The following is a 22,017-nucleotide window of genomic DNA, read 5'->3' as shown; positions in this document are numbered from 1 at the left end:
GTGGGGGTTTTGCTTTTTATGGGCAGCATCCCCCACTAACCCACGGGTGGCTCCATTTCCTCTTGCCCCAGGGTCCTCCCTGCCAGCCCTGGGGTGAAAACCCAGCATGGATCTATTCCCGAAGATGAGAGAGGCAGGTTGGGACCAGACTGACTTGGGTGCTATCCTCTGAGCATCTCTGCTTCCCTCTGTTCCCATCTGTATCATAACAAACGACTTCCTTGCCTCTCTCCTTTGGGGACGAGCCTGATTGCTTTCTGAGGTCAGTGCTCATACCTGCATCTCTGCATCCCCATCTCTGATGTCTGGTACGTGGCGGGGCTCAGGAGAGTGTAATGTCAGGATGATGGCTACCTGCTTCCCATGGACCCAGAGAACATGTCTGAGGACAAAGGGAGAGCCCAGGGGCCTGGGGAGTGACCGACACAGCTGCTGCCACAGCAGAATCATGCTTCCCTCCTCCTCCTCCTTCCTCTCCTAGGTGGCCCCACAGGAGAAAGACAAACAATTCATTTTGACAGTTTTTTCTTTATTGAAGGTGATCCCAACTTAGTCTATGTGATTATTTGAGGGACTTTTAACAACTGTTCCTTTCCTCCTCTTTACAATTACCTTGGAGATTTTGCCAGGGGACCCTGCAGAGCAGTGGGAGATGGTTTCATTCTTGGGGTGACCTTTAGTGAACCTTCTTTCTCCTTGGGATAGGAGACCCGGACAGGGAGGTGACCTGGAATTCTTTCTGCTTGCACCTGCAAGCCACGGGAGAAGTGAGCATAGTCCCGCAAGAACTGAGGTTCCCCACTGGAGATTGCTTGAGCTGATTACACAGTGCCAGGTTCTGGCTGGGCCAGTGGAGACTCTGGACCTGTGTGTGAGTCTGTATAGGAGGAAGCCTCAGTCAGGAGCTGGCCATTCTCAGAGGTGCTGAGAACACAGGCCCAGGTTTCTGGCAGGGGAGGATGAAGGCAGGACCTCGATGAGCAATGTTCTACTTTGGTTTGTGTTGGAATCTTCTTTCTAGAACCTGGGACATGGACAGGCTGTCCCTGGAGCTACTACCTTCCTCTCCTGGATCATTGATTCATTCTGGAAGATTCTCCATGTCACTTTCTTGGTTCCAATTCTGGGCTTATGGGGGTGAAAAGAATTAGGGGCTGGTCTTTCACCATCGACATCTCAGAGTAGGGTCATCAGGTTCTAAGAGGTGTTCAAGGAACCGTGTATGAAACCCACATGGTCCCTTTTCTTCCAGGAGTCATTCTGTGGGGAAGGACATACAGCAATGTAGAGGTAGCATTTTAGAGGAGAGATTTAGTGGACATAGCTTTGGAGCTCCTTATGAAACAGAATGAAAGCACAGTAGACACTGTTAAATAGGATACAATGCAATATGACATTGCTTCCTTTAGGCTTCAGATTAGATCAAATTCTCTAAAACAGAACAGCTATGGGTAGGAGGGGCCCCAGTACAAATCAGTGAACTGAAGACACGAATGCTGTTTCTGTCCTTCCAGTCACGGGCATGAAAGCAGTCACTGCAGGGGAAACTTTGCTGTAGAAATAGGACATCTGTGCTGGCTGCACTCACAAGTCCATCCACACCTCAGGTGTCCATGGAGCAATGATCATTGGCAAAAGGCTCTAAGAGGTCCTGTCTCAGGGTGTCCTCATATCCCCTGGCTCACACTCATGTGGTAGAATCCGAGCAGATGCTTGGGATTTTTTCTCACAGCCCTTTCTCATTTTTCTCTGCTAAAATTTTAGCTTGAGGAACAGGAAATGGAGACATACTTCTGAAGTCATGGTTGTACCCAAACTTCCTTCCACTTAGACATACAGGACAGGAACATCGGCAAACGTCCTCCTCCCACAGCTGTGCTCAGACGATAAGCTCTTGGGATGATGGAAAGAGGCATGAAGGGTGTGGATTTCAAGTGAGCCAGCTGTGAGCCCATCTGTGTACTCCCATGTAGGAGAACTTCGAGAATGCAGGAGCAGTATTACAGACTGATCTTACATCTGGGTTGATATCAAAAGAAAGGGAAATGGTCTGCAAGCCCTGTCCCTTGAGGCACTAAAACTTCAATTTGTGACATAGCACTTGCAACAACTCCGGCATTAGACCTGATCCATCTGTGTGCAGGGGATTTGTGGGCCAGAACACTTGGCCACACTGACATAGGTCAGGACATGAGTATCCTGGGAGAGCATGAAAGGCTACAGGTTCCCTGGACTCTTAGGTAGGGAGGCTGAGAATGTCCCTATGAGACAAGCATTGCCTCCGTGGAATTTTCCACAATGCAGCAAGAACAGGATGGATTGGGTCTCTGCATATGGAACCACTGTGAAGGAGCGAGATACCTGGAGGCCTATTGGAGAAAGGTTGCCATGGAAATTCAAGAGGCTGGACATCTGAGGAGTAAAGGGAGTCACTCAAACCAAGGGTGATTCTAGTGCAGCCTCAGTATCCAGTGCTCTCCTCTGGACCTCTGGCCTGGCCTAGGGCAGCTGCCTCACAGGTGCTTCTCCTGGTCTTTCACCTAAGGGTCTCTTTGTTGCTACAGGAAGTTTCAGGAGCACTTATCTTGTGGGTACTGTCTGCTTGGTGGTCCTCTGGAGACCTACTTCCAGCTTCTGTAGACTCCAGGAGGTTTGCAGTGTGCCCTCAGGAGAAGCTACACCTAAGGCACTTGGGAAAGCAGGTGGGAGCAGGGGATGAAACAAAACATCCAAGAGATTAGGAAGGGGCATACAGATTCCTAATTTTACCATGCTCCCTTTCCTCCCCAAGCTTCTGTATATGGGAGGCAGTTCCTGCCCCCTCAAATACTTCTTCCTTCTCCCTTTGCTAACTTTTCCCCCTTTCCCTTTTGTTCTCAGCTTGGATAACCCTACCTCCAGGAATCTCTCTGTCCTCTCCTAAGTTTAGGTTAGACACCTCCTATGTTCCCTGAGTTCCCAAGAACTCAGCATAGGGTATTCTAAATACCAGTTGGCTTGACTGTATCTCTCACTTTGGGAAGCAGGATACGAGCAGGGACTGTGCCTAGCTTGCTCCCAACACAGGACTTGGCCCACACCAGGGCACTTAATAAATATTTTCTTGTTTGGTTGGTGGGCAGAGACAGGGATAACAGAAGGTGGGATTTTCTAGAGTGAACTTCCTCTCTAGAAACCTACAGACCATTCAGATGTGGCAAATGATCGATTCCATTTTCATCCTGATAAAGATGAAGGGGAGAGACATCTTGCAGAATCCCTCTGCAGCTTTCCATTTTGCTGTTCTAGAAGTAGGGTAGAGGCAGGGTCAGGGGAGAGGGAAAGAGGAAGTTGGGACAACATGTATTTGTCCTTGGCTAACTGTCAAGGTGAAAGCAGGGAGTGAGTAAGTCAAGGGGAACTTTGACACTCCTAGCCTAGCCCATTGTCTGCGGTGTAAATGCTCTATTACCAAGAATGAAATGTCCTCAGCTGGCTAGCTCTCAGAGCCATTTCCAGAGGGATGTGCCTTCTTCGACAATGTATTTTCCCCCTTCCATTGTTCAGTTTTTGGAATGTTTGATACTTGTGACTTGTTTGGTCTCTTGAAACACAAATTGGTGTCTCCTCTGCTAAAGGGAGTTGGAGCTCTTAGGCCCATTAGACCAAAATTCAGTCTTCCCTCCTCTGTAAAGGACTTCTTTTGTTTGGTTTTGGTTCCAGAAAGGTGCAAATATGGAATCTATCTCAGGCACTCAGATATGTAAACATAAGTTTCTCCTTGGGGCATAGCCCACCCCAAGGAATTTCCCAGCATGCACTGCCCTTGGCAGAGAAAGTCTGATGACTATGCCTGGATGCCAGAGAAGGGCAGGAGAGCAAAGAAAGGATCTGAAAGAAGCATCAGCGATAATGGAGACAGCCAGCAGTGCTCCCAGGCTGCACATGGGTGGAGCCCTGTACTGTCTTTCCATGGGGCCAAGAACAGGATTTGCCTCCATCAGTGTTCTGGCTTCCCATGGAGGAAATGGGGATGTTGAGTGTGGTCATGGGATCTCCTCTAGGTCAAGCCACCATCAGCGATTCAGGAGGAAGAACTTGAGGCTTTGGAAGAAACTTGACTTCTGTCTCTGCTTCTGTTTCTTTTTGATGATGGGGACCCACACCAGCCCGCACACCAGTGTCATGAGTCCCAAGGACAGGAAGGCAGGCCCTATCATCTTGAGGACCATAATGGTCTTATCATCCAGCTTCAAGACATAGGCCAAGCAGGTGATGGCCACTCCGAAGAGCAGGGTGGCACTGCCCACCGACATGATGATGATGGGCTTGTGGTAGATTTCCCAGTTACTCCTGGGAGTGGTGGTCCAGACAGACTCGCTTCTGGAGCTGATGCACAGGGAGCTGGCAGTCTGGCTGGGCAGCAGATCCTTGGATTCTGGAGACTTCTCATCCACCTCCAGGGCCTTAGGAAGAGTCTCCATCGTCATGGCTGCTCAGGACTGGCACCTAGTACTGGTAAGTTAGAAACAAGGATGAGGCCAAAGGAATCCTTGTCAAATGCCCTTCCTGTACCCAGCATCCCTCTTCTGTCTGGCTATCAACAGAAGGTAATGCAGACCTTTTTGTAGAAGCCAAAAGGAAAACCAGATGAAATCCAAGTAAATAAGAAACTGCCCATGCTGGTATTTTTTTTTTTATTTTATTTTTTGGTGAGAGATAAATATTATGTCATTCAGATCAACCGCTTTTACTATTTAACCAGGAAACAATGGTGCCATTTTAAAAACTGTCAAAGGAAAAAAAGCTGCAGTTTATCGAGTGGTATCTTATTTTCAGACCCAACCACTTTCCAGCTGTGTGATCTTGAGTTACTTAACCTCTTTGTCACCTTGATTTTCTCATCTATAAAAAAAAGAAGGCAATGCCACTACTTCTCTCACAGGGCTTTTGAAAGGGGTTAAGAGTTAGGACCTGTAATGCTTTGGATCGATGCCTAGTGTTTTGCGAGTGCTCATAAATGGTATCATTTGCCAATTTGAAGAGTGATATTTCATGTGTAAATGTATGTGTGTGGCAGTCACCTAAACTCTTCTTTCCTTAAGTTATGAGGTTTCAGTCTGAACTGTGCATTAAGCTTTAGTCCTGTTTTACATACTGAAAGTTCAGGCCCAAGGAGGTGAAGTGATTTGTTTAAGAGCCCAGGATAAGGAAATGCTAGAGCTCAGATTTTCTCTGGCTCTTGAAATGCCAGGGTCTGCACAGCCTGGGGAGTGTTGCTTAGTGTGGCCTGGGATTCCATGTGCCTCATCAACCCAGGACAGTGGGGTTTCAGGCTCATAGTGTGATCTTCCAATATCCAAATGCCACGCTTCCCCACCTTCCGTGCTGGGGATAACACCAATGCAGATTTCCACCTTCCCATTTGCTTCAGTTTGAATCTGGTTTGAGTGTGTCTCTCAAGGGTTCATATGTTGGAATTGAATCCTCACCATGAGGCATTATGAGGGTGGATATGGTGTTTAGAAGTAGGACCACGAAGGCGATTAGGATTAAATAAGGGGGAAGGGGACCCTGTTATTGAATCCTAGTGGCTTTATAGAAGAGGGAGAGAGATCAGAAGACACAAGAGTACATTCGGTCTCCCACAGTATGATGCCCTGTACTACTTCAGGACTCTGCCAGCAAGAAGGCCATGGCTAGATGCAATCCTTGAACCTTCTGAACTGAGCTAAATAAACTATTTTTCTCTTTAAAGTAGCCTGCCTCTGGTATTTCATTATAGTAACAGAAAATAGATAAATACACCCTTCTTAGACCTGCAAAAGCATGGATTCTAGCAAGTTCAGCTACCTTTTCCAACTTCTCACTAGTCAACTACATTCCTCTTACTAGGATTCCTCATCTCCTGGTCCCCACTCAGAGGATGTGGACTAAGCACCACTCACCTGCCAAAAATTCCACCAGAGCAGTGTTTTATCCAATTCCATTAACATGGGATCAATGCCTCTCATTAAATGTTAGTTCAAGTGCAAATACCTATATATTTACACTAAAGTGATAAAGATATTCCAGATTCCCTGCTTGGAGATTTTCACCGACTCACTGCCTTGTTTCATTTTTCAGGTGTCTCCAAAGTGTCTAGCATAGTGCTTTATACCTAAGACATCCTGCATATTTTCAATTGAACAAGCAAGTGAATTCACAACTTCCCTCCCCTCTTCTTCCTACCACTGGTCACTTATGATAAACTCAGAACCTGCTTCACCTATGCCAGGCCTGACCACTGGATTATTTTCCCAAAGCATAATGCATCCATTTTCTAGAATAAACATTTATAGATGCATCACCTCTGACGGGAGAAAATAGGAATTGTAAAATTGCCAGTGCCTTGAGAATTTAGATATTCACATTCAAATACACTCATGTGGAGGGAGCATATTTGGATTTCTGCTTCCAAAAACTTTGAAAAATGCCACAATGTGCTTTTGTCACCATAGGCACACAGATGTTAACTTCCTTTTGGATCCTGTGGCATATTTGCATAAGCTAAATTGTCATTTAAAAGACAATCTGTGGGGTGGGGGTTACAGAAGTGAGCATAAAGTATGTTAGGAAATCTTGTGCTGCTTATTGCAACCTGGAGTCACATGAGAATGCTTGATCATCTTTAGTAGGATCTTTTCCCCACTGCAAAGTGATTTCTAGCAATTTGCAGTGAAGGCTCAGGACACATGAGGCTGTGATGGAGCAGTTGGAATGTAGAGGTTCTCAGCTGGGCCCGGGAAGAGAGCTGGGCAGGGCAGGGAAGGGCTTGCTCCTGCGAGTTGTGAGGGGACCTTCTGAACAGGAAATGTGCAGCTAGAAGCAGGGGCTGCTGCCAGGTGGGAGGGAATCCTGGATTCTGAGAGAGGGAAGCGGGACTCACTGGCCTTGATGGAAGCACCTAACTTCTTCTTCTTGACCTTGCAAAGAAGTTATTAGCTTAGTCTTATTTTGCAAGGGCAGAGGTGAAAGTCTGGGGAAATGTAGGAGTTTGATCCTCAGTTCTCCACCCTCTGCCCCAACCTCAAAGATGGGATTTCAGGCCAAGCTCTTTGCACTGCATCACAGTTGGTCTAGATGAGCCCTGAGCATCCTTCAAATACAAGAATCTTGAATTTTTCTCTTCGGGGCTTCATTCTGTCCTAAAGTGACCTTTCTCTGAATACCGAAGGACTTAGATTCACAATTCTCTAACATTGATCCACAGCACAGTGTGAGGAATAAGAATAGCATTGTAAATTTTTCATGTTACATTAATTCAATTTAAAGAACTGTCTTTTATTCTGAATTAGGTACTTCCATCTTTTTTTGACATTGGAATATTCTTCATTTTATGAAATGCCCACAATGGAAGAGGATTATTGGTTTTGTTAGTAGCTATACTTGGTAAGAAAAATCTGGCCACTATGTATTCTATGTAGTTGTCTATCTATCTATCTATCTATCTATCTATCTATCTATCTATCTATCATTTATTTATATTAAATGCAGTAGTCCATGAAATCCCAAAGAATGGGGACCATTAACTAGTTGACTTAATTGGGAGGAAGGAAGGATCCTTGGGAGAGTGAATTGGCAGATGCATTTCTAGGTAGTCACTGAAGGAGAGGCAGATCTCTTCCCCTAGGCAGGGGTCAGGACCATGCCTTCCCTTCTTGCCCCTCTCCCCTCTTCTCTCTCCCCCTCCCCTCATGTGCTCTCTCTCTCTCTCTAACTCTGAACAGGCTGGAGGCATGGAGTCACTATAAACAGAAGGAAGCAGGCAGCAGGAGGCCATGGATGGAACACTGTGCTGGGGAGAATTCCACTCATTTATTCACAGCTCCAGCAAATCACTAAGTTTACATAACAGCTACATGCGCAGGACATGTCCAGGTCTTTGGCACCAGAGGGGCCACAGTTTGAACCCAATTTTCTATTTACAAGCTGTGGGATCTTGGGCAAGTTACTTAAGCCTCCAGAACTTTGGTAGTCCCATATATAAAATAGGGATAAAAGATTATCTACCTTATAGTGTTTTTGTGACTGTCAAATTACAAAAAGACACTATTACATGCTGTGGGTATTCAAGAAATAGCCCTCGTTGCTATTTTAATCATTTTCTTTCTAGTTTCCTGTTTTCTGACCTGTGAAATGAAGGAGTTAGGAGACTTCTAAAGCCATTTTAAATTGGCCTAAAGACAGTAAATCAACTTGAATTCTAGGAATTCAGGTTTCCATAAAATCACCAATTCAAGGGACTGTGTGAGTTTTGCATTTTATTAAAGTCTAAATAAGATTCTAGGTTCTCTTTTCCCATCTAGAGCAGCATTTCTCAACAATGGCACTGTGGTCATTTTGGATCAAATAATTCATTGCCATGGGGGATTGCAGCTTGCAGAATGCTCAACAATGTCCCTGGCCTCCACTCATCAGATGCCAGTGTCACCCACACACCCTCCCTCAGAGAAGGTCTCCAGTCATGGCAAGTATCTCTGGAGGCAAAGTCACCTGTGATGAACCCCTGCCTCAGGCCAGCCTTCCTCCTCCTCACAGTTTGCAAACAGCTTCAGGGTAAAGGCTAAATTTTCTCACCTTCAACCCCCACTGCACCTGGCATGCAGCTGGCATTTAGCAGGTGCTCTGAGAACTTGGTCCTGATGCTGCAGCTCTGAGGCATCACCTGGGGAAGTGTTCCAATGAGAAGAACCACCCTTCCACATTTCAGTTAAGATACTGGGGTTTGGTTTGGGTGTCTCAGGGGATCCCTCACTCTTTGTAGTGTTGAATTGTGCTCCCCAAAGATATGTCTACTCAGAACCTCATAATGTGACCTTATTTAGATTGCAGCTAGTGTTAAGGATCTTAAGATAAGATCACCCTAGATTAAGGTGAGTCCGAAATCCAATGATAATTAGAGAAAGGAAAGGGAAATTTGACACAGTTTAGGACTGTGAAGAGGAAGCGGAGATTGAATTAATGCTTCTATAAGCCAAGGAGCATCAAGGATTGCCAGCAGCCCCCAGAAGCTGGGAGAGAGGCATGGAATAGATTCTCCCTCCAAGACTCTGGAAGGAAGCAACACTGCAGACACCTTGAATTTTGACTTTAGGCATATAAAAATGGCAGATAATAAACTTCTACTGTTTTAAGTCACTACATTTGTGGTTATTGTTTTATGGCAACCTTTAAAAACTGAATACACTCAGTTACTTTTAAGGTTCCTGACAACTCAGAGGTATACAAGGGATGAGGAACCCAGAGGCTGGGCCTGTGGGAGGCTGGTGGGCACTTCTAACTAACCACAGATTTAAGTGTCTGTTGGCTTTCAGGGCAGCAGGTTGAGAAGGGAGATGGGTTCTTTTCGCCTGGAGGCCAAGTCTGAAGTATCAGGGAGTTGGTTTGGTGTACAACCAGGGATAAGCAAGCTGCATGCTGGGCCATGAATAGATACTGATCTGGAATCATAGAATAGGAAGAAGGAAGCTCCACCCAGGAATCTCACCAACAGGAGATGCCAGACACAAAAGAATATGTGCTATGTGACTCCATAGACACAAAACTCGAAATCCTGTAAAACGATCTGTGTTAGAAGAAAGTAGGATAGTGCTCCCTCGGATGGGCTTAGTAACTGGAAGGGGTGCAAGATGAGAACTTCCGGGTACTGGCAACATTCTTGTTCTGACCTGGTGGCTGATTCCATGGGTGTGTACTCTTGGAGCAGGCCATTTGTGGTAGGACCTCTTTCTGTGTGTACATTCTACATCCATAAAATGTTCAAACCAAGACAATTTAAAGTAATTGTTAAATGCAAGATGTTCCTTTCTTTGGATTCTAATGAGAACAAACTGATTGTACAAAGACATTGGGGCAATTAGGAAATTTTTTAGACTTTTTTTTCAATAATGGAGATTGAACCCAGGACTTAGTGTGTATTTGGCAAGTACTCTCCTACTAACTGCATCTCCAGCCCCAATTAGGGAAGTTTGAATAAGGACTGGCTGAGTCTTAGTCTACTTATGAACCACCATCCCTTTCCCACAAATAGGTCCGGTCCTGGAGATCGCCCATCCCCCAACCAGAGTGGTTTAATCCAGATGATTCCTGGTATTCAAGGTCAAATCAACTGCCTGCACCCTCCCTGCAGAGGGGATGAGGGGGCTGTTCTGGATACACCAAGTGCAGTGTCTACCTTCTGTTTTACTGGATTTGTCTATCGTGCAACAATTTTAGTTCACTCATTTAACTGAGAACATTTTTTTGTTTTGATTAACCCCTAATAGTTATGCACATTTGTGGTTTAAAATGTAGTGTTTTGACCTGCATATAGCCAGACCTCTCTCTGCAGATTCAACCCACTTTGGTCAAAAATAGTTTAAAAAAATTGCATTGAACATATACAGACTTTTTGTTTTCATTATTTCCTAAACAGTATGTTATCACAACTATTTACAAAGCATTTGTTGTTTTAGTTATTATATGTAAGCTAGAGATATCATTATGTGTATCCATAAGACACTAAACAAAGAAAACCTAAAAGTAAATAGCAGAAAGATCAGTAAAGGAAAGGGAATGGGGGAGGGAGAAGAGAAGGGAGAGAAGAAGTAACTAGGGACTGAACTACAGCAAATTATATTCCATGCTTTTATGATTATGTCTAAATGAATCCTAATGTTATGTAGAATTAATAAGAACCATTATAAATGAAAAAAAGTATACTGGACAACATGTGTGGATTATATGTAACTACTACATCATGCTACATAAAGAATTGAATATCCTCAGATTTTGGTACCCACAGGGGTCCTGGAACCAATCCCCCACAGATACCAAATCAAATCAGGGTGATAAACATATCTATCACCTGAAACACTTATGATTTCTTTATGATCAGGTCATTTAAAAACCTTCATTATAGTTATTTTGACAACTGAAAATACTTATTCAAACCTTTTATGTGCCAAGCACAGAGCTGGGCATTGGATCCACTCAGGAGAACAGGACATACCAATAGATGTCTGGAGCTTAAGGACTTACAGACTGTGGGGAAAACAGACATTTTCCATATCGATGACGGTTCCTGCCAATAAGTTCAAGGATAAAGTGCTACAGAAGCACACTTGGAGCCATGAATCCAGTCTTGGGAACCTTCAGGAAAGCTCTGGAAGAATGACTTATAGGAGGGAAGAGGAGGGACTAGCAGGACTTGGGCAAAGCTTGGTGAGGAGAGAAACTTCTAGACTGAGGACTCAAGGAACTTGTGAGAGTGTGACTTGTCAGGGACTCTGTAAGGAAAGCAACTTTGCTGTAGGCTGGTTGAGTCTTGATGGAGGAAGTGCTGAAAGACAGGCTGGAAATGGAAGCAGAATCCAGATCAGATTGACCAGGGGTTGGTCAGCAGTAGCCCACCCCGTTTCAGTATGCCTGAAAGCCAAGAATGGTCTTTAAAATCGATTGAAGAAAGCAAAAGAAGAATATTTTGCAGTAAACTAAAATAATATAAATTTAAAATTTTATGTTCTAAATAAGTATTTTGGGGGGATATAGCTAAGCTTATTTGCTTAGGTATTGCAGCTTTTGCATTATAATTTCAGTAGGTTCAACAGACTGCATGGCTTGCAAAACCTTAAAATAGTCATAATTGGGTCCTTTATAGGAAAAGTTTCCCAGCATCTGATAGAAGGTATTGGGATAAAGAGTGGCAATGGGAAGTGATAGATGGTTTAGGCAAGAAGATTGATGTGCTCTCATTTTCATAGTAGGTAAATCACTCCAGCTGCAGGATAGAGAATAAAGGAAACCAAGACTGAGAAGTGCAAAGAACAATTAGAGGCTATTGCAGAAGTTCAGGAGAGGGACAAGGGTGGCGTGTTTGGTTGCAGCAATGGAGACGGAAGGTTGTGCACAGATTGGAGCTTTACTAAGCAAGGAGGTAAGGATGGCAGGATGTGCCTAGAAGGTGAACCCAAGTACAAAATCCTTAAAAACAATTATGTTTTAAGCTGAGAGCAGTGGCACTCACCTATAATTTCAGCCACTTTGGAGGCTGAGGCAGGAGGATTGCCAGTTTAAGGCCAGCCTCAGCAATTAAGTAAGACCCTAAGCAACTTAGCAAGACCCTACCTCAAAATATAAATAAATAAATAAATAAATAAATAAACAAACAAATAAATAAATAAATAAAAGGGCTGGGGTTGTGGCTCAGTGGCTAAGCGCCTCTGGGTTCGATCTCTAGTATGCTGCCTGCCCCCCACTAAAAAAGAAATGAGAAAAAGAAAAGAAATGATGGTTTAGAGGTAAATGGAGTAGGAATCATGTTGTCAGATAAAATAAAGGACACCTCATTAATGTAAACTTGAGATACACAACAAATAACTTTTCTTTTTACTGGAAGTATGTCCCCAATATTGCATGAGGCATTTATACTAAAAAGTCCTTTTTTCCTCCCACCGAAACTCAAATTTAAATGTGTGGCCTCTATGTTTATTTGCTAAATCTGGTAACCCTAAGTAGGGACCCATAGATTTCTCAAAGAATTGGGGATTTTTGTGGCGGGTGGAGCAGCAGGACCTGGAAGATGGGAACTGGAGGATGCTGCCAGGGTTTGTGAGTGGCACTTTCTAGGGAGGCTTGTGAGAAGGAGGCCTGCGTGGCAGACAGTTGTGTTGTTAGAAGAGAGCCATGTTTAATTCAGGTCAAAGGAAGAAATAAATGAGGGAAAGGCTGTGGGTGTGGGGGGATTTGTTTGTGAAGGACTTTGGGGTTCAGAAGGCCTGGAGCAAGGGAATTAGGAGGGAGGAGGACCAAGGATACAGGAGCATCTTGGGAAAATCCCTAGAGCCTCTGACATCACTGTAAGATGATTCTTACCTTTGTCTTGGAAACAGACATGGTTGATAGACCATTGTTCTTAAAGAAGATTCTATAAGGAACCGTGTGCTCCTTCCTTAGACCACTCATCAGAGCAACATGGAATGAGAGCTGGTCTGGTTAAAATTACCTCTGGTCCAGATATTGGTTGCTTTTGCTAGTGACTCTTAGACAAGGCGTTAGCAGGGTTGCCATTGCCCTTTAAACCAAATTTCAGTTTCTTCCCTATGTAAATCAACAAAAGGGGTCATCCCAAGTCCCCTTCCCAGGTGTAGAACGGCAAAGGTGTGGCTGCAGGTGGCAGTTGCCTCCCATCTGTTCTGGGGCTCTGACTCTTTTGAATAAGTAAATTGTCTCACTCCAAGGCAGAGGGTGGAAGCCGTGCATTTTGCCAGGGATAAAGGGGCAGTCACACCCTCTTTGCTAGTCTCTGACTTTGGGAGTTCTAATGTTTCCCTCTTAAAGGAAACTCCCGGCTGAAGAGGAGCAACATACCTAAATTTAGCCTGATTCTGGCAAGACAGCATGCAGAACGATGAGGATATATGTGTGTTCTGAGAAAATACAGAGCTGGAGGTGTTCCTGTATTGGGCAAGGTGCAAGGATGTCACATGGTGAGGAAAGGTAGGGAATGCTGGTTTCTGAAGGAAGAATCCTAGAAATCCACTGATAGACATGGGAGCTCTCAAGCCCTGAACCTGAACCTCCCTCGACCTTACCTGGAGTGAACCCTCAAGGGATGCTGGTCCCACTGGAGGCCAGGAGCAGGGGCTGAGTGATGGGGCTTGGCACTCCCTTGGCCTTGGCCCGAAGGTGAGAGGGTCTGGAGTTCCATTTGAGATGCCCAGAACCCCACAGTGGTGACACTGGGCTCTGTGACTTGAACCCCATGTCCTGGTTTGAAAGAAGAGTTTATCGCTGACTTTAGTGGATATGTGATCAGGAAAGAGACACCCAACAAGGAAAGGGAAGGGAGAAGGGTGGAAAAAAACATGGAGGATAACTGATTTTCAACAAATTCACCAAAGGAATTCAATGAGAGAAAGGAAAGTTATTTCAACAAATGCTGGAATAACTGGATGTTCATATGGAGGAAAAATGAAACTTTTCTTACCTACCTCACACCAACAAAAATTAATTGGAAATGAATTTTATGAACCAAAATAGTAAAGCTAAAACTACACAGCTTTTCGAGAAAACAGGAGAATATCTTTGTGACCTGGAGGCAAGCAAATATTTCTTAGTACAGAGGGGGAAAAAAAAAAAAAAACGAAAAAACCCAGTAAATTAGATTTCATTAAAATTTAAAATGTCTGTTCATTTAAAGACATTGTTAAGAAAATAAATAGGCAAGGTCTGGACTGGGAGAAACATTTATAAAATAAGCATCTGTCACTGCTACAGTTTATTAATAAAACAATTCAATTAAAAATGGGCAAAATATTTAAAGGAAACCATCACAAGATAACAAATGAGGGAGAAACACATGAAGAAGTGCTCAACAATGGTATATAACAGGACAATGCAAATTAAACCCACAATGAGATGTCACAACACATTCACTATAGTAGCTAAAAGTTAAAAAAAAAAAAAATCTCACACTACTGTGTGTTGCTGAGAATGTGGACCAACCAGAGCTCTCACACGCTGCTGCGGACATGTAAAATTGATAGTTTCTTATAAAGTTAAACACATATTTATCCTTCGACCTAGCAATTCTACCCCTAAATAAACTTGTTCATGGGTAATGAAAACACATGCTCACAAAGAGACACGTATTGCACATTTCCATTTATGTGACTTCTAGAGCAAATGAAGGTGACAAGGCTCAGAACACTGGGAGGAGGGGGGGACAGGGAAAGGTACCCCTTCACGGGACAGTGGTTGTAAGGGAATAAAGATGACCAGACATGCGCCTGTACCTATAGTTCTGGGGACTCTTTCTTCCCTTCCAGAGTCCTTCAGGGGGCTGGAACTGGGTCTCCCTCAACTTCCTGCGCCCTCCAGTGACTGCTCAGCATTCGCTGAGGCTAGGGACTTGGCGGTTTTTGGTTTTGTTAGTCTTGGGGATTGAACCCAGGGACATTCTACCATGGAGGGACATCCCCCTCCCTTTTGGTTTTATTGTAAGACAGGTTGCCAAGTTGCCCAGGTTAGCTTTGAACTTGCCAACCTTCTGCTTCAGTCTCCTGAGTAGCTGGGATTACAGACCTGCGCCACTGTGCCTGGCAAACATTTGTTAACTGGCTAAATAGAGGTGTTATGGTGGGTGGAGGAAGGAGATGCTTTGCAGGTGGTTTGCAAAGCAGTTTCCTCTGGATTTGTTTTCTTTTCCAGTTTCTGGTTGGGGCCATAGAATCTGGCCCTGTTCCTTCTCATCTGATTTATAAACAATTAGGATGAACAATCTGATCAACTCTTCCTCCCCTGCCCTTCCTCTGCCTCTGAGTCTCTGTTCACATCACCAAGACAGGTTACCTTCTGCTGGCCAAAGTTCTGACAATCTTCCAGGAGCCTGAGCTGCTGCTGCTCCACAGTAGAAGTGATGTCATACAATAAGGATAACTAATATCCCTCCAGCTTCCACCGTGGTCTGGGAGCCATGCCAAGCGCTGGGTCTGTATCCCCTCATTGAATCCCCCTGACGCATTGCCGAGAAAGCAAGGATCATTACCCCATTTTGCAAATGGGGAAACTAAGGATCAGAGAGGTTTAAGTGATTCTTCCCAAAGTTACACATGGTGAGTAGAGCGACAAGATTGGAATGTAAGATTTTAGAGCCTATCTGGCTCCAGAGCCCAGGTTGAAATCTGCTCTCTTTGGGGACAGATTTTGATTTTCTTTTCAAATGGAGAGAAGATTGGGGAGGATACTGAAACTGGGATAGAGGCAGTGAATAGCATTGTGATGGCGGCTGCTTTAGGAGAGGGGCTTGGCAGGCTGGGACTGTGGGGCAGAGCTGCTGAGGATGTGGGGGCTCTGAGCGGGGAGATCCACCCTGCACCAGTAGGGCAGCGGGAGGCTTGGGGCAGAGCAGGCATAAATGTACCACTGTTATTCCACCAGTGGAACATAAAGTACCTGGTGGGTGCTGCTTTCCTCACCTGGAGCATCCTTTTAAATCCTCATAGCACCTTGAGGTACTATTAGTACCATTCCCATTTTACAGAGCAGTAAACCAAAGTTCACAATTACCTGGCCCCAAATCCTGTACCGTGTGTTCTCAAGGATGGAAACCTGTTTCCCCCCACCCCCTCTTCTTTTTTTCCCCTCCCTATTTTCCTTCCTAGCATTCTACCACCTCTATAGCTGTTCATCTTTGTTTTAGAACTCATTTTCTTCCCAGAGCTGCCCTTATTTAAATGTACGAAGGTCAACATTAACAGGGTTGACATATTTAGCAAGTACAATTACAAAGTGTCTAGCTGAATTTGAGTTTCAAATCAACAGGAGACACTTTTGTTTTCACTGTAAGAATGTTCTAACACTGCACAGGACATACAGATACTAAAAATGCATTATTAGAAGTTCAAATTGAATTGGACATCCTGTAATAGATCTGTAACCCTATTATAAAGGGCCTTGCCATATTGCTACTCCTGGGCCTGGAGTTATCTGACTCTTTCCCTTTCTCCTCCCCAGACCCTTCCACCTAGCCAGTTCTGATAGGAGCTGGGCTATTCTGGGAATTGCAAGGACCTAACACAAAGGAGAGGGCACACATGACCTAACAGCCAGGAGGCTGACCCAGTGACAGTGATGGGAGAAGAGGGGAGGCAGGCCACCGGATGGAAGTGGTGTGACAGCTTGATTTATTATTCCTAAGGGGGATCCAGTGTGGGTGAGAAGCGAAGGTTCTTCCCCTCTCCCCTCCAGATGTCCCCCTCCTGCCACGCCCAGCTGCAGCATGTCAAGGCTCATCCACAGGGTCTTTTTCTTCTCTTGCTGTGCTGCCCTCTCCTTACCAGGACATCCAGTTGGTGACAGTCCACTCCTCTGATAAGGTGAGTGGGGCCCTGTGCCTGTGCTGATAAAGTAGAGGCCAGGGAGTTAAAGAATATGCTGCTGCGGCTGCCACCACGGCCTGAGTCACCCATCTGTTCCCAGCTTGCAGCACTTCTAAGAAGGGAGCTTTCCCTAAAGTCACAGTCAACCTGGAGGGTGCCCCTCACTCTCCTCTTCAGGCCCCGCAGTCGGTGTCCAGGATCTGGGGAAAAACAGCTGGGGCCATAATGTGTGTAACCACATCTAGCTCTACTCAAAGGCGGGGGCCTGTGCCCGTCCGCCAGACGGAGCCGAGTCTTTGTCCATGTGTCCGTGTGCCTGCCTTGTTTCCCCCGGTCCTGAGATGAAGAGTGCCGGAACAAGGTGCGTTCCACCTTGTTTTCCTGGCACCTGTCCTGGCACCAGCCACACCTGCAGGAAGGAGGGACTGATTGGCAGCCTCTGAGGTCTGATATGGGATACCCAGGAGGGCAGGCTGGGTCTGAGGTCTGGCCCACACACTCCGGGGTCTGAGGGTGACCTTGAACTTCGCTGTCTGGACTTTTTGCTCCTGTTCCACATAGGTTTGGGTGGATGAGTCCTGCCCACCCTTTCCCTCCAATGGCTTCCAAGGGTGGAAACCCAGTGTTCCACATGCAGGGCTAGAGAAGCCCTTGGCACACATATTCTTTTCTCCTGAGTGTACAGCAAGAGACACTTCCCCCTACCCACAGTGTACCAGGACGTTCACGGGCAGTCCCCTCCGACCTGCAGGCAGCTGTCACTCACATTTGCCTCCAACTCCAGTTCAAACACTCAACACACTCGAAAGCCATGTTAACCCCACCAGGGAGGTGGAAGAAAGGGCAAAGGGGAAACTTCCTTTGCTTACTTACTGTCCTTGATGTTCCAAGGAAGGATGGGGGACCTGGGACTCACTCGGTGCTTGCTCAGGGAGGAAGATGACAATAAGTTCCTGCTCGGAGTCCTTCATCCCAGCCAGAGAAAGCCACCCTGGCCACATCCAGAAGTCAGTGTGCTGTGAATCCCAGCAACTGAGCAGGCTCCAGCGGGGATGAGCTCACCAGGATGTGGCCTAATGGGTTAACTCTTTGCAAGCTGCTGGCACAGACACTGGGATGTGGCTTTCTCAGCTCTGCTCAGCCACTATTAGATGAATGTTGTGAAAAATTCATGAAGCTTCTCTGCAGTCCGGTGGAGGCATGCATTTGGTTGATGGTACCTGGGTAGGGCGGCTCCTCCGGACTCAAGCTCAGCAATCAGATCTGGGCTTAGGTAGCGTGCAGTGGTGATGGTTGATTATACTTAATGATTGATTCAGAGACTATGTCAATTACTGCTCAGTGCAGGAATCGACAGATCTAGGAACTCCATTTGATTTGGAGAGGACACATGCAGATGGCAGGAATACTTTTGGGAACTTTCCAGTACCTGTGATAGACACCCTATGTTACAAAATGCCCAGAGAAAAAATATCCCTGCCTCAAGCGCAGACATCTCTGTGCTGGGGCAAAGGAGCTTGTTCACCCTTGCTTCTCTCAGTTATGTCCCTATTGCTTTTCTGTGACAGATGAGAAGGATGCAGTCACTGTCATGGAAGAGGAGGGGCCCCATTCTACAATCCTTGGTCAGATTGTGCTTGGGGAGGTTGGATGTTAGCTGTTGCACTGACAGTTTTCAAGATGCCAGTGGATATGCAGAGATCAACAACACTGTCTCTGATTCAGATTGGCCCCTGCCCTTCTCCACACTAACTGGAGAATGTGAGAAACCACTAGGGTGGTGGGGTGGGCAAGGGGCCTTACTACTGGTGATTGTAGTTTGGATGCACCTCTGGGGTCTGTAAAGAAGGCTCTCCCAGAAGTGACCCAGGGAAGATGAAGTCAAGGCAGGTGGGATTCTCCCATCTTGGGCATCTTAAATTTCCTTACTTACGTGATGAACAGGAGATTCGCAGACTGGGAAGGCTTTCAGAGGCTGCTGTGCAATCAGTGGCTACAGAAGCAGAGAGCTTCGAGGGTGAGACTGTTCACTGGACTGGGAGGGGACCCAGATGAGTGGGCACCTCTGTGAAAGATGAGTACATCTGCTCAGAACTGGGGAGGGGAAGGCATCCCTGACCTTGAGTGCCTGGAGGACTTGACTTTGAAGGTTTTTGAGGATGTTACTTGCTCTATTGTAGATGCCTCTAACTTTGTGCTCAAACCTGTTTATTAAAACAATGGTCTTGGGTGCAATGCCACCAGTCCTAAGGTGAATTATTTTGAAATGCAAATTATCAAATTATTTATATTTTCCAAATTTCAGATTATTTTCCCCCATCCTCAAGGTGTAGCACTGTGGCGTAGTGCTAGCTACTTATCAGAGCCAATCCCTTATCAAGCACTTCCTCTGCTCAGGCACTGTTCTAAGCACTTATATCTAAGTCATAATTCACTTATTTTCTAGACAATCTTAGGAGGGAGATATGTGGGATATATTGCTATCCTTGTATTTGGCCTTGGACAAATTACTTCTCTGAGTCTTAATTTCCTCTTTTATGCATTGAGTGCTACATCATAAGAACTGAATGAGAAAATGCTTCCAGCAAGTGTTTAATGAATATATATGTATATATATATGTATATGTGTATGTATGTGTATGTGTATATACATATGTATATATATATGTGTGTGTGTGTATAAATTTGTGGTCAGAGTAGAGAATATTGAATGTCCAGCTGTGCTGTCTGATAGAACAGAGGAGGAAGCACGAGAAGCCAGCTTGTTCCCTTCAAATGTCCTGGGATGAAGGGGTAGCTGCTGAAGTTTGGAGTTTAAGGGGCACAAAATAGGTATGGGTGTTACCTGGGAATCCCTCCTGGCTTCTTATTTATAATTCTTTATCCTGTGCTTCACACCTGCTCTCGTTCAGCTCTGCTCCTCCTTATCTGGCCAGTGCAATGCTCCATGTAACAATGGTAAGACGGGGAGGCCAACTATCCAGGTTTGCTCGGTACTGATGTGTTTCTAGAGACGCTGAACTTTTAGGGCTAAAACCAGGAAAGTTCTAAACAAATCAGAATTAATGTTTTGCTTAGTAAAAACTTTTGGGCAATGGTATGCCATTTGGAGTCTCTGTGCTGGTACATGCAGGCTTGCTCTTCTGGAATGTTCTTTCTGTTCACCTTCATTTAGTTAACCCAATCAGTCTGGCCTTGCCTGCTCTGTAACTTCCTTCCTATGGGCCTTCACAGTTACTCTTTTGGTTTATTATACTTCATGATTGTCCATCTGCTCCCATCTCCCTGAAAATCTCCCAAATTCCTTGGAGTATTTTTATTCAATAAAAATTTTTAAACATACAGAAAAATAGAAAAACGTTATTTATTGAATCCCCATATGTATCCATAATCCAGTTGCAACAATGATCAATACTCATTCTTTTTCATTTGTTGTCTTATGATTTTTTTTTTTTTGAGTATGTTAAAGCAAATCCTCGACAAGTATATCCTTTCAAGTAGAAATGTATCTCTAATAGATAGGATCTTTTCATTTTCTTTTTTTTTTTTCTTTTACTTTTTTCTTTCTTGCTCTCTCTTTCAATAACCAGCTGGGTGTGGTGGGGCATCCTTGTAATCCCAGTGACTGGGAAGGCTGAGGCAGGAGGATTGCAAATTTGAGACTAGCCTGGGCAAATTAGTGAGACCCTATCTCAAAAAAATAAAATAAAATAAAGAAGACTGGAGATGTAGCTCAGTGGTTAGAGTGCCCCTGGGTTTGATCACCAGAACCTCTAGCTAAATATATATTTAAACAAAAGAGCCAAAACAAAACAAAATGAAATTTAGATATTCCTTAATGTTAATACCCATATTTCCCTAATTGTGTCAAAGCCACCTTTTAATAGATTTCTTCAAAGCAGAATGCAAAGCAAAATCTTGGTAGCTGTGTCTCCCAAGCTGCCTCTGTGTAGGAGTCAATTTCTTTCTTTGCTCATGTCATTTATTTATGGAAGATATCAGGTCTTTTGACATAGGGATTTGCACATTATGGATTTTTTAAAATTATTTTTTAAATTGATAAATATAAATTATATCTATGTATATATTTATTGTGTACAAGTTTTCAAACGTGCATGCCATGGAATGCCTAGATTGAGTAAATTAATGTGTCTAACTTCATGTACTTACTATTCTTTCCACATTCTGGATCTGGCTACTTACTTTCTTATGTGTCACTTGACAATTTTCTCTACACTGCCAGGGCTGTATCTCAATTCCCACTATGACCTCAGGTGCTAGTATACTAAATGATCTTGAGCCAAGTGTAGAAAACTCTTGTATGTCCCTGGCTTTCTAATAGCCCTGTGACATAGGCAAGGCTTCATTTATATCTGATGTTCCCTTGTGATACTGAGACAGGTCACCAAGACCAAAGACCTGAATACAGTGATCATTTCCACCACCCACTCCCTGCCTGTCATGCCAAGGCACAGGGGTTAACAAATAGGGACTCTCTGGTTAACTGCAGATCTGAGTCCTCTTGGAGGGGATTACTCTGCACAAGAATTTCCACAAGACCCTGGTATCTCTTACCAATGCCAGTCCAGAAAGGAGAGTTAGGTTCTAACCCAGAGTGGGAACCTGGTGTTGTGTGGCAGCAAGGGAGGGGAACTGTCCCAGTCTGCCTTGTTGACTGTGGGGCAAACAAACCTAATAAAGAGGTGCTGATGTTGACATCCCTGTTTCCCACACTGCTCTTTTCATTGTAATCTAAGATGGCAGCTCATTATCCTTAAGGGAAAAACAAAACAAAACAAAACAAAAACAAACAAACAAACAAACAAAAAAGAGAGAGAGAGAGAGAGAGAGAGAGAGAGAGAGAGAGAGAGAGAGAGAGAGAGAGAGAGAGAACAGAAACCAATCCAAAGCTACCAATTCTTTCGGAAGATATCCCTAGAAGGACTCCCAGTTCCCACCCCATCCTTTTTGAAACTCTTTTTTTTTTTTTTTTCCATTCCCGCTTCCTCCTGGTCTTCTGTTGCACACACCTGACAATTCTCAGTATGTCCTAATTTCCTAGCGGGATACACCAGGGGGAGAGAGCCCCATTCTGGTTCTTAGTACTTATTAACTGAACAGATGGTGTGAGACCACA

The 22,017-nt window shown here is 44.7% G+C and overlaps 1 protein-coding gene across 2 annotated transcripts; it reads right to left on the bottom strand.

The window, feature by feature from the left end:
• Positions 1-338: 338 nt before the first annotated feature.
• PIRT (phosphoinositide interacting regulator of transient receptor potential channels) lies at positions 339-21,654 on the bottom strand. 2 transcript variants are annotated; one of them, XM_079134079.1, is made up of 2 exons: positions 17,754-21,654; positions 339-4,494 (listed from the first exon to the last, which is right to left on the bottom strand). In XM_079134079.1, the coding sequence occupies exon 2, from the start codon at positions 4,467-4,469 to the stop codon at positions 4,056-4,058; it is 414 nt and encodes a 137-aa protein (XP_078990205.1). In that variant the 5' UTR covers positions 4,470-4,494; positions 17,754-21,654; the 3' UTR covers positions 339-4,055. The 2 variants fall into 2 exon arrangements, with proteins under 2 accessions (XP_078990205.1, XP_078990206.1); XM_079134080.1 differs by having other exon boundaries at positions 17,797-21,654.
• Between the last annotated feature and the right edge of the window lie 363 nt (positions 21,655-22,017).

This window comes from Sciurus vulgaris (genome assembly GCF_902686455.1).
Source record: "Sciurus vulgaris genome assembly, chromosome: 3".
Taxonomy (NCBI): Eukaryota; Metazoa; Chordata; class Mammalia; order Rodentia; family Sciuridae; genus Sciurus; species Sciurus vulgaris.
Note: the sequence above shows the minus strand (reverse complement) of the source record. Positions and strands in the feature narration are given on the sequence as shown.

Excerpts from the sequence above, each read along its gene's own strand:
- PIRT (XM_079134079.1), bottom strand. The coding sequence starts at position 4,469 with ATGACGATGGAGACTCTTCCTAAGGCCCTGGAGGTGGATGAGAAGTCT.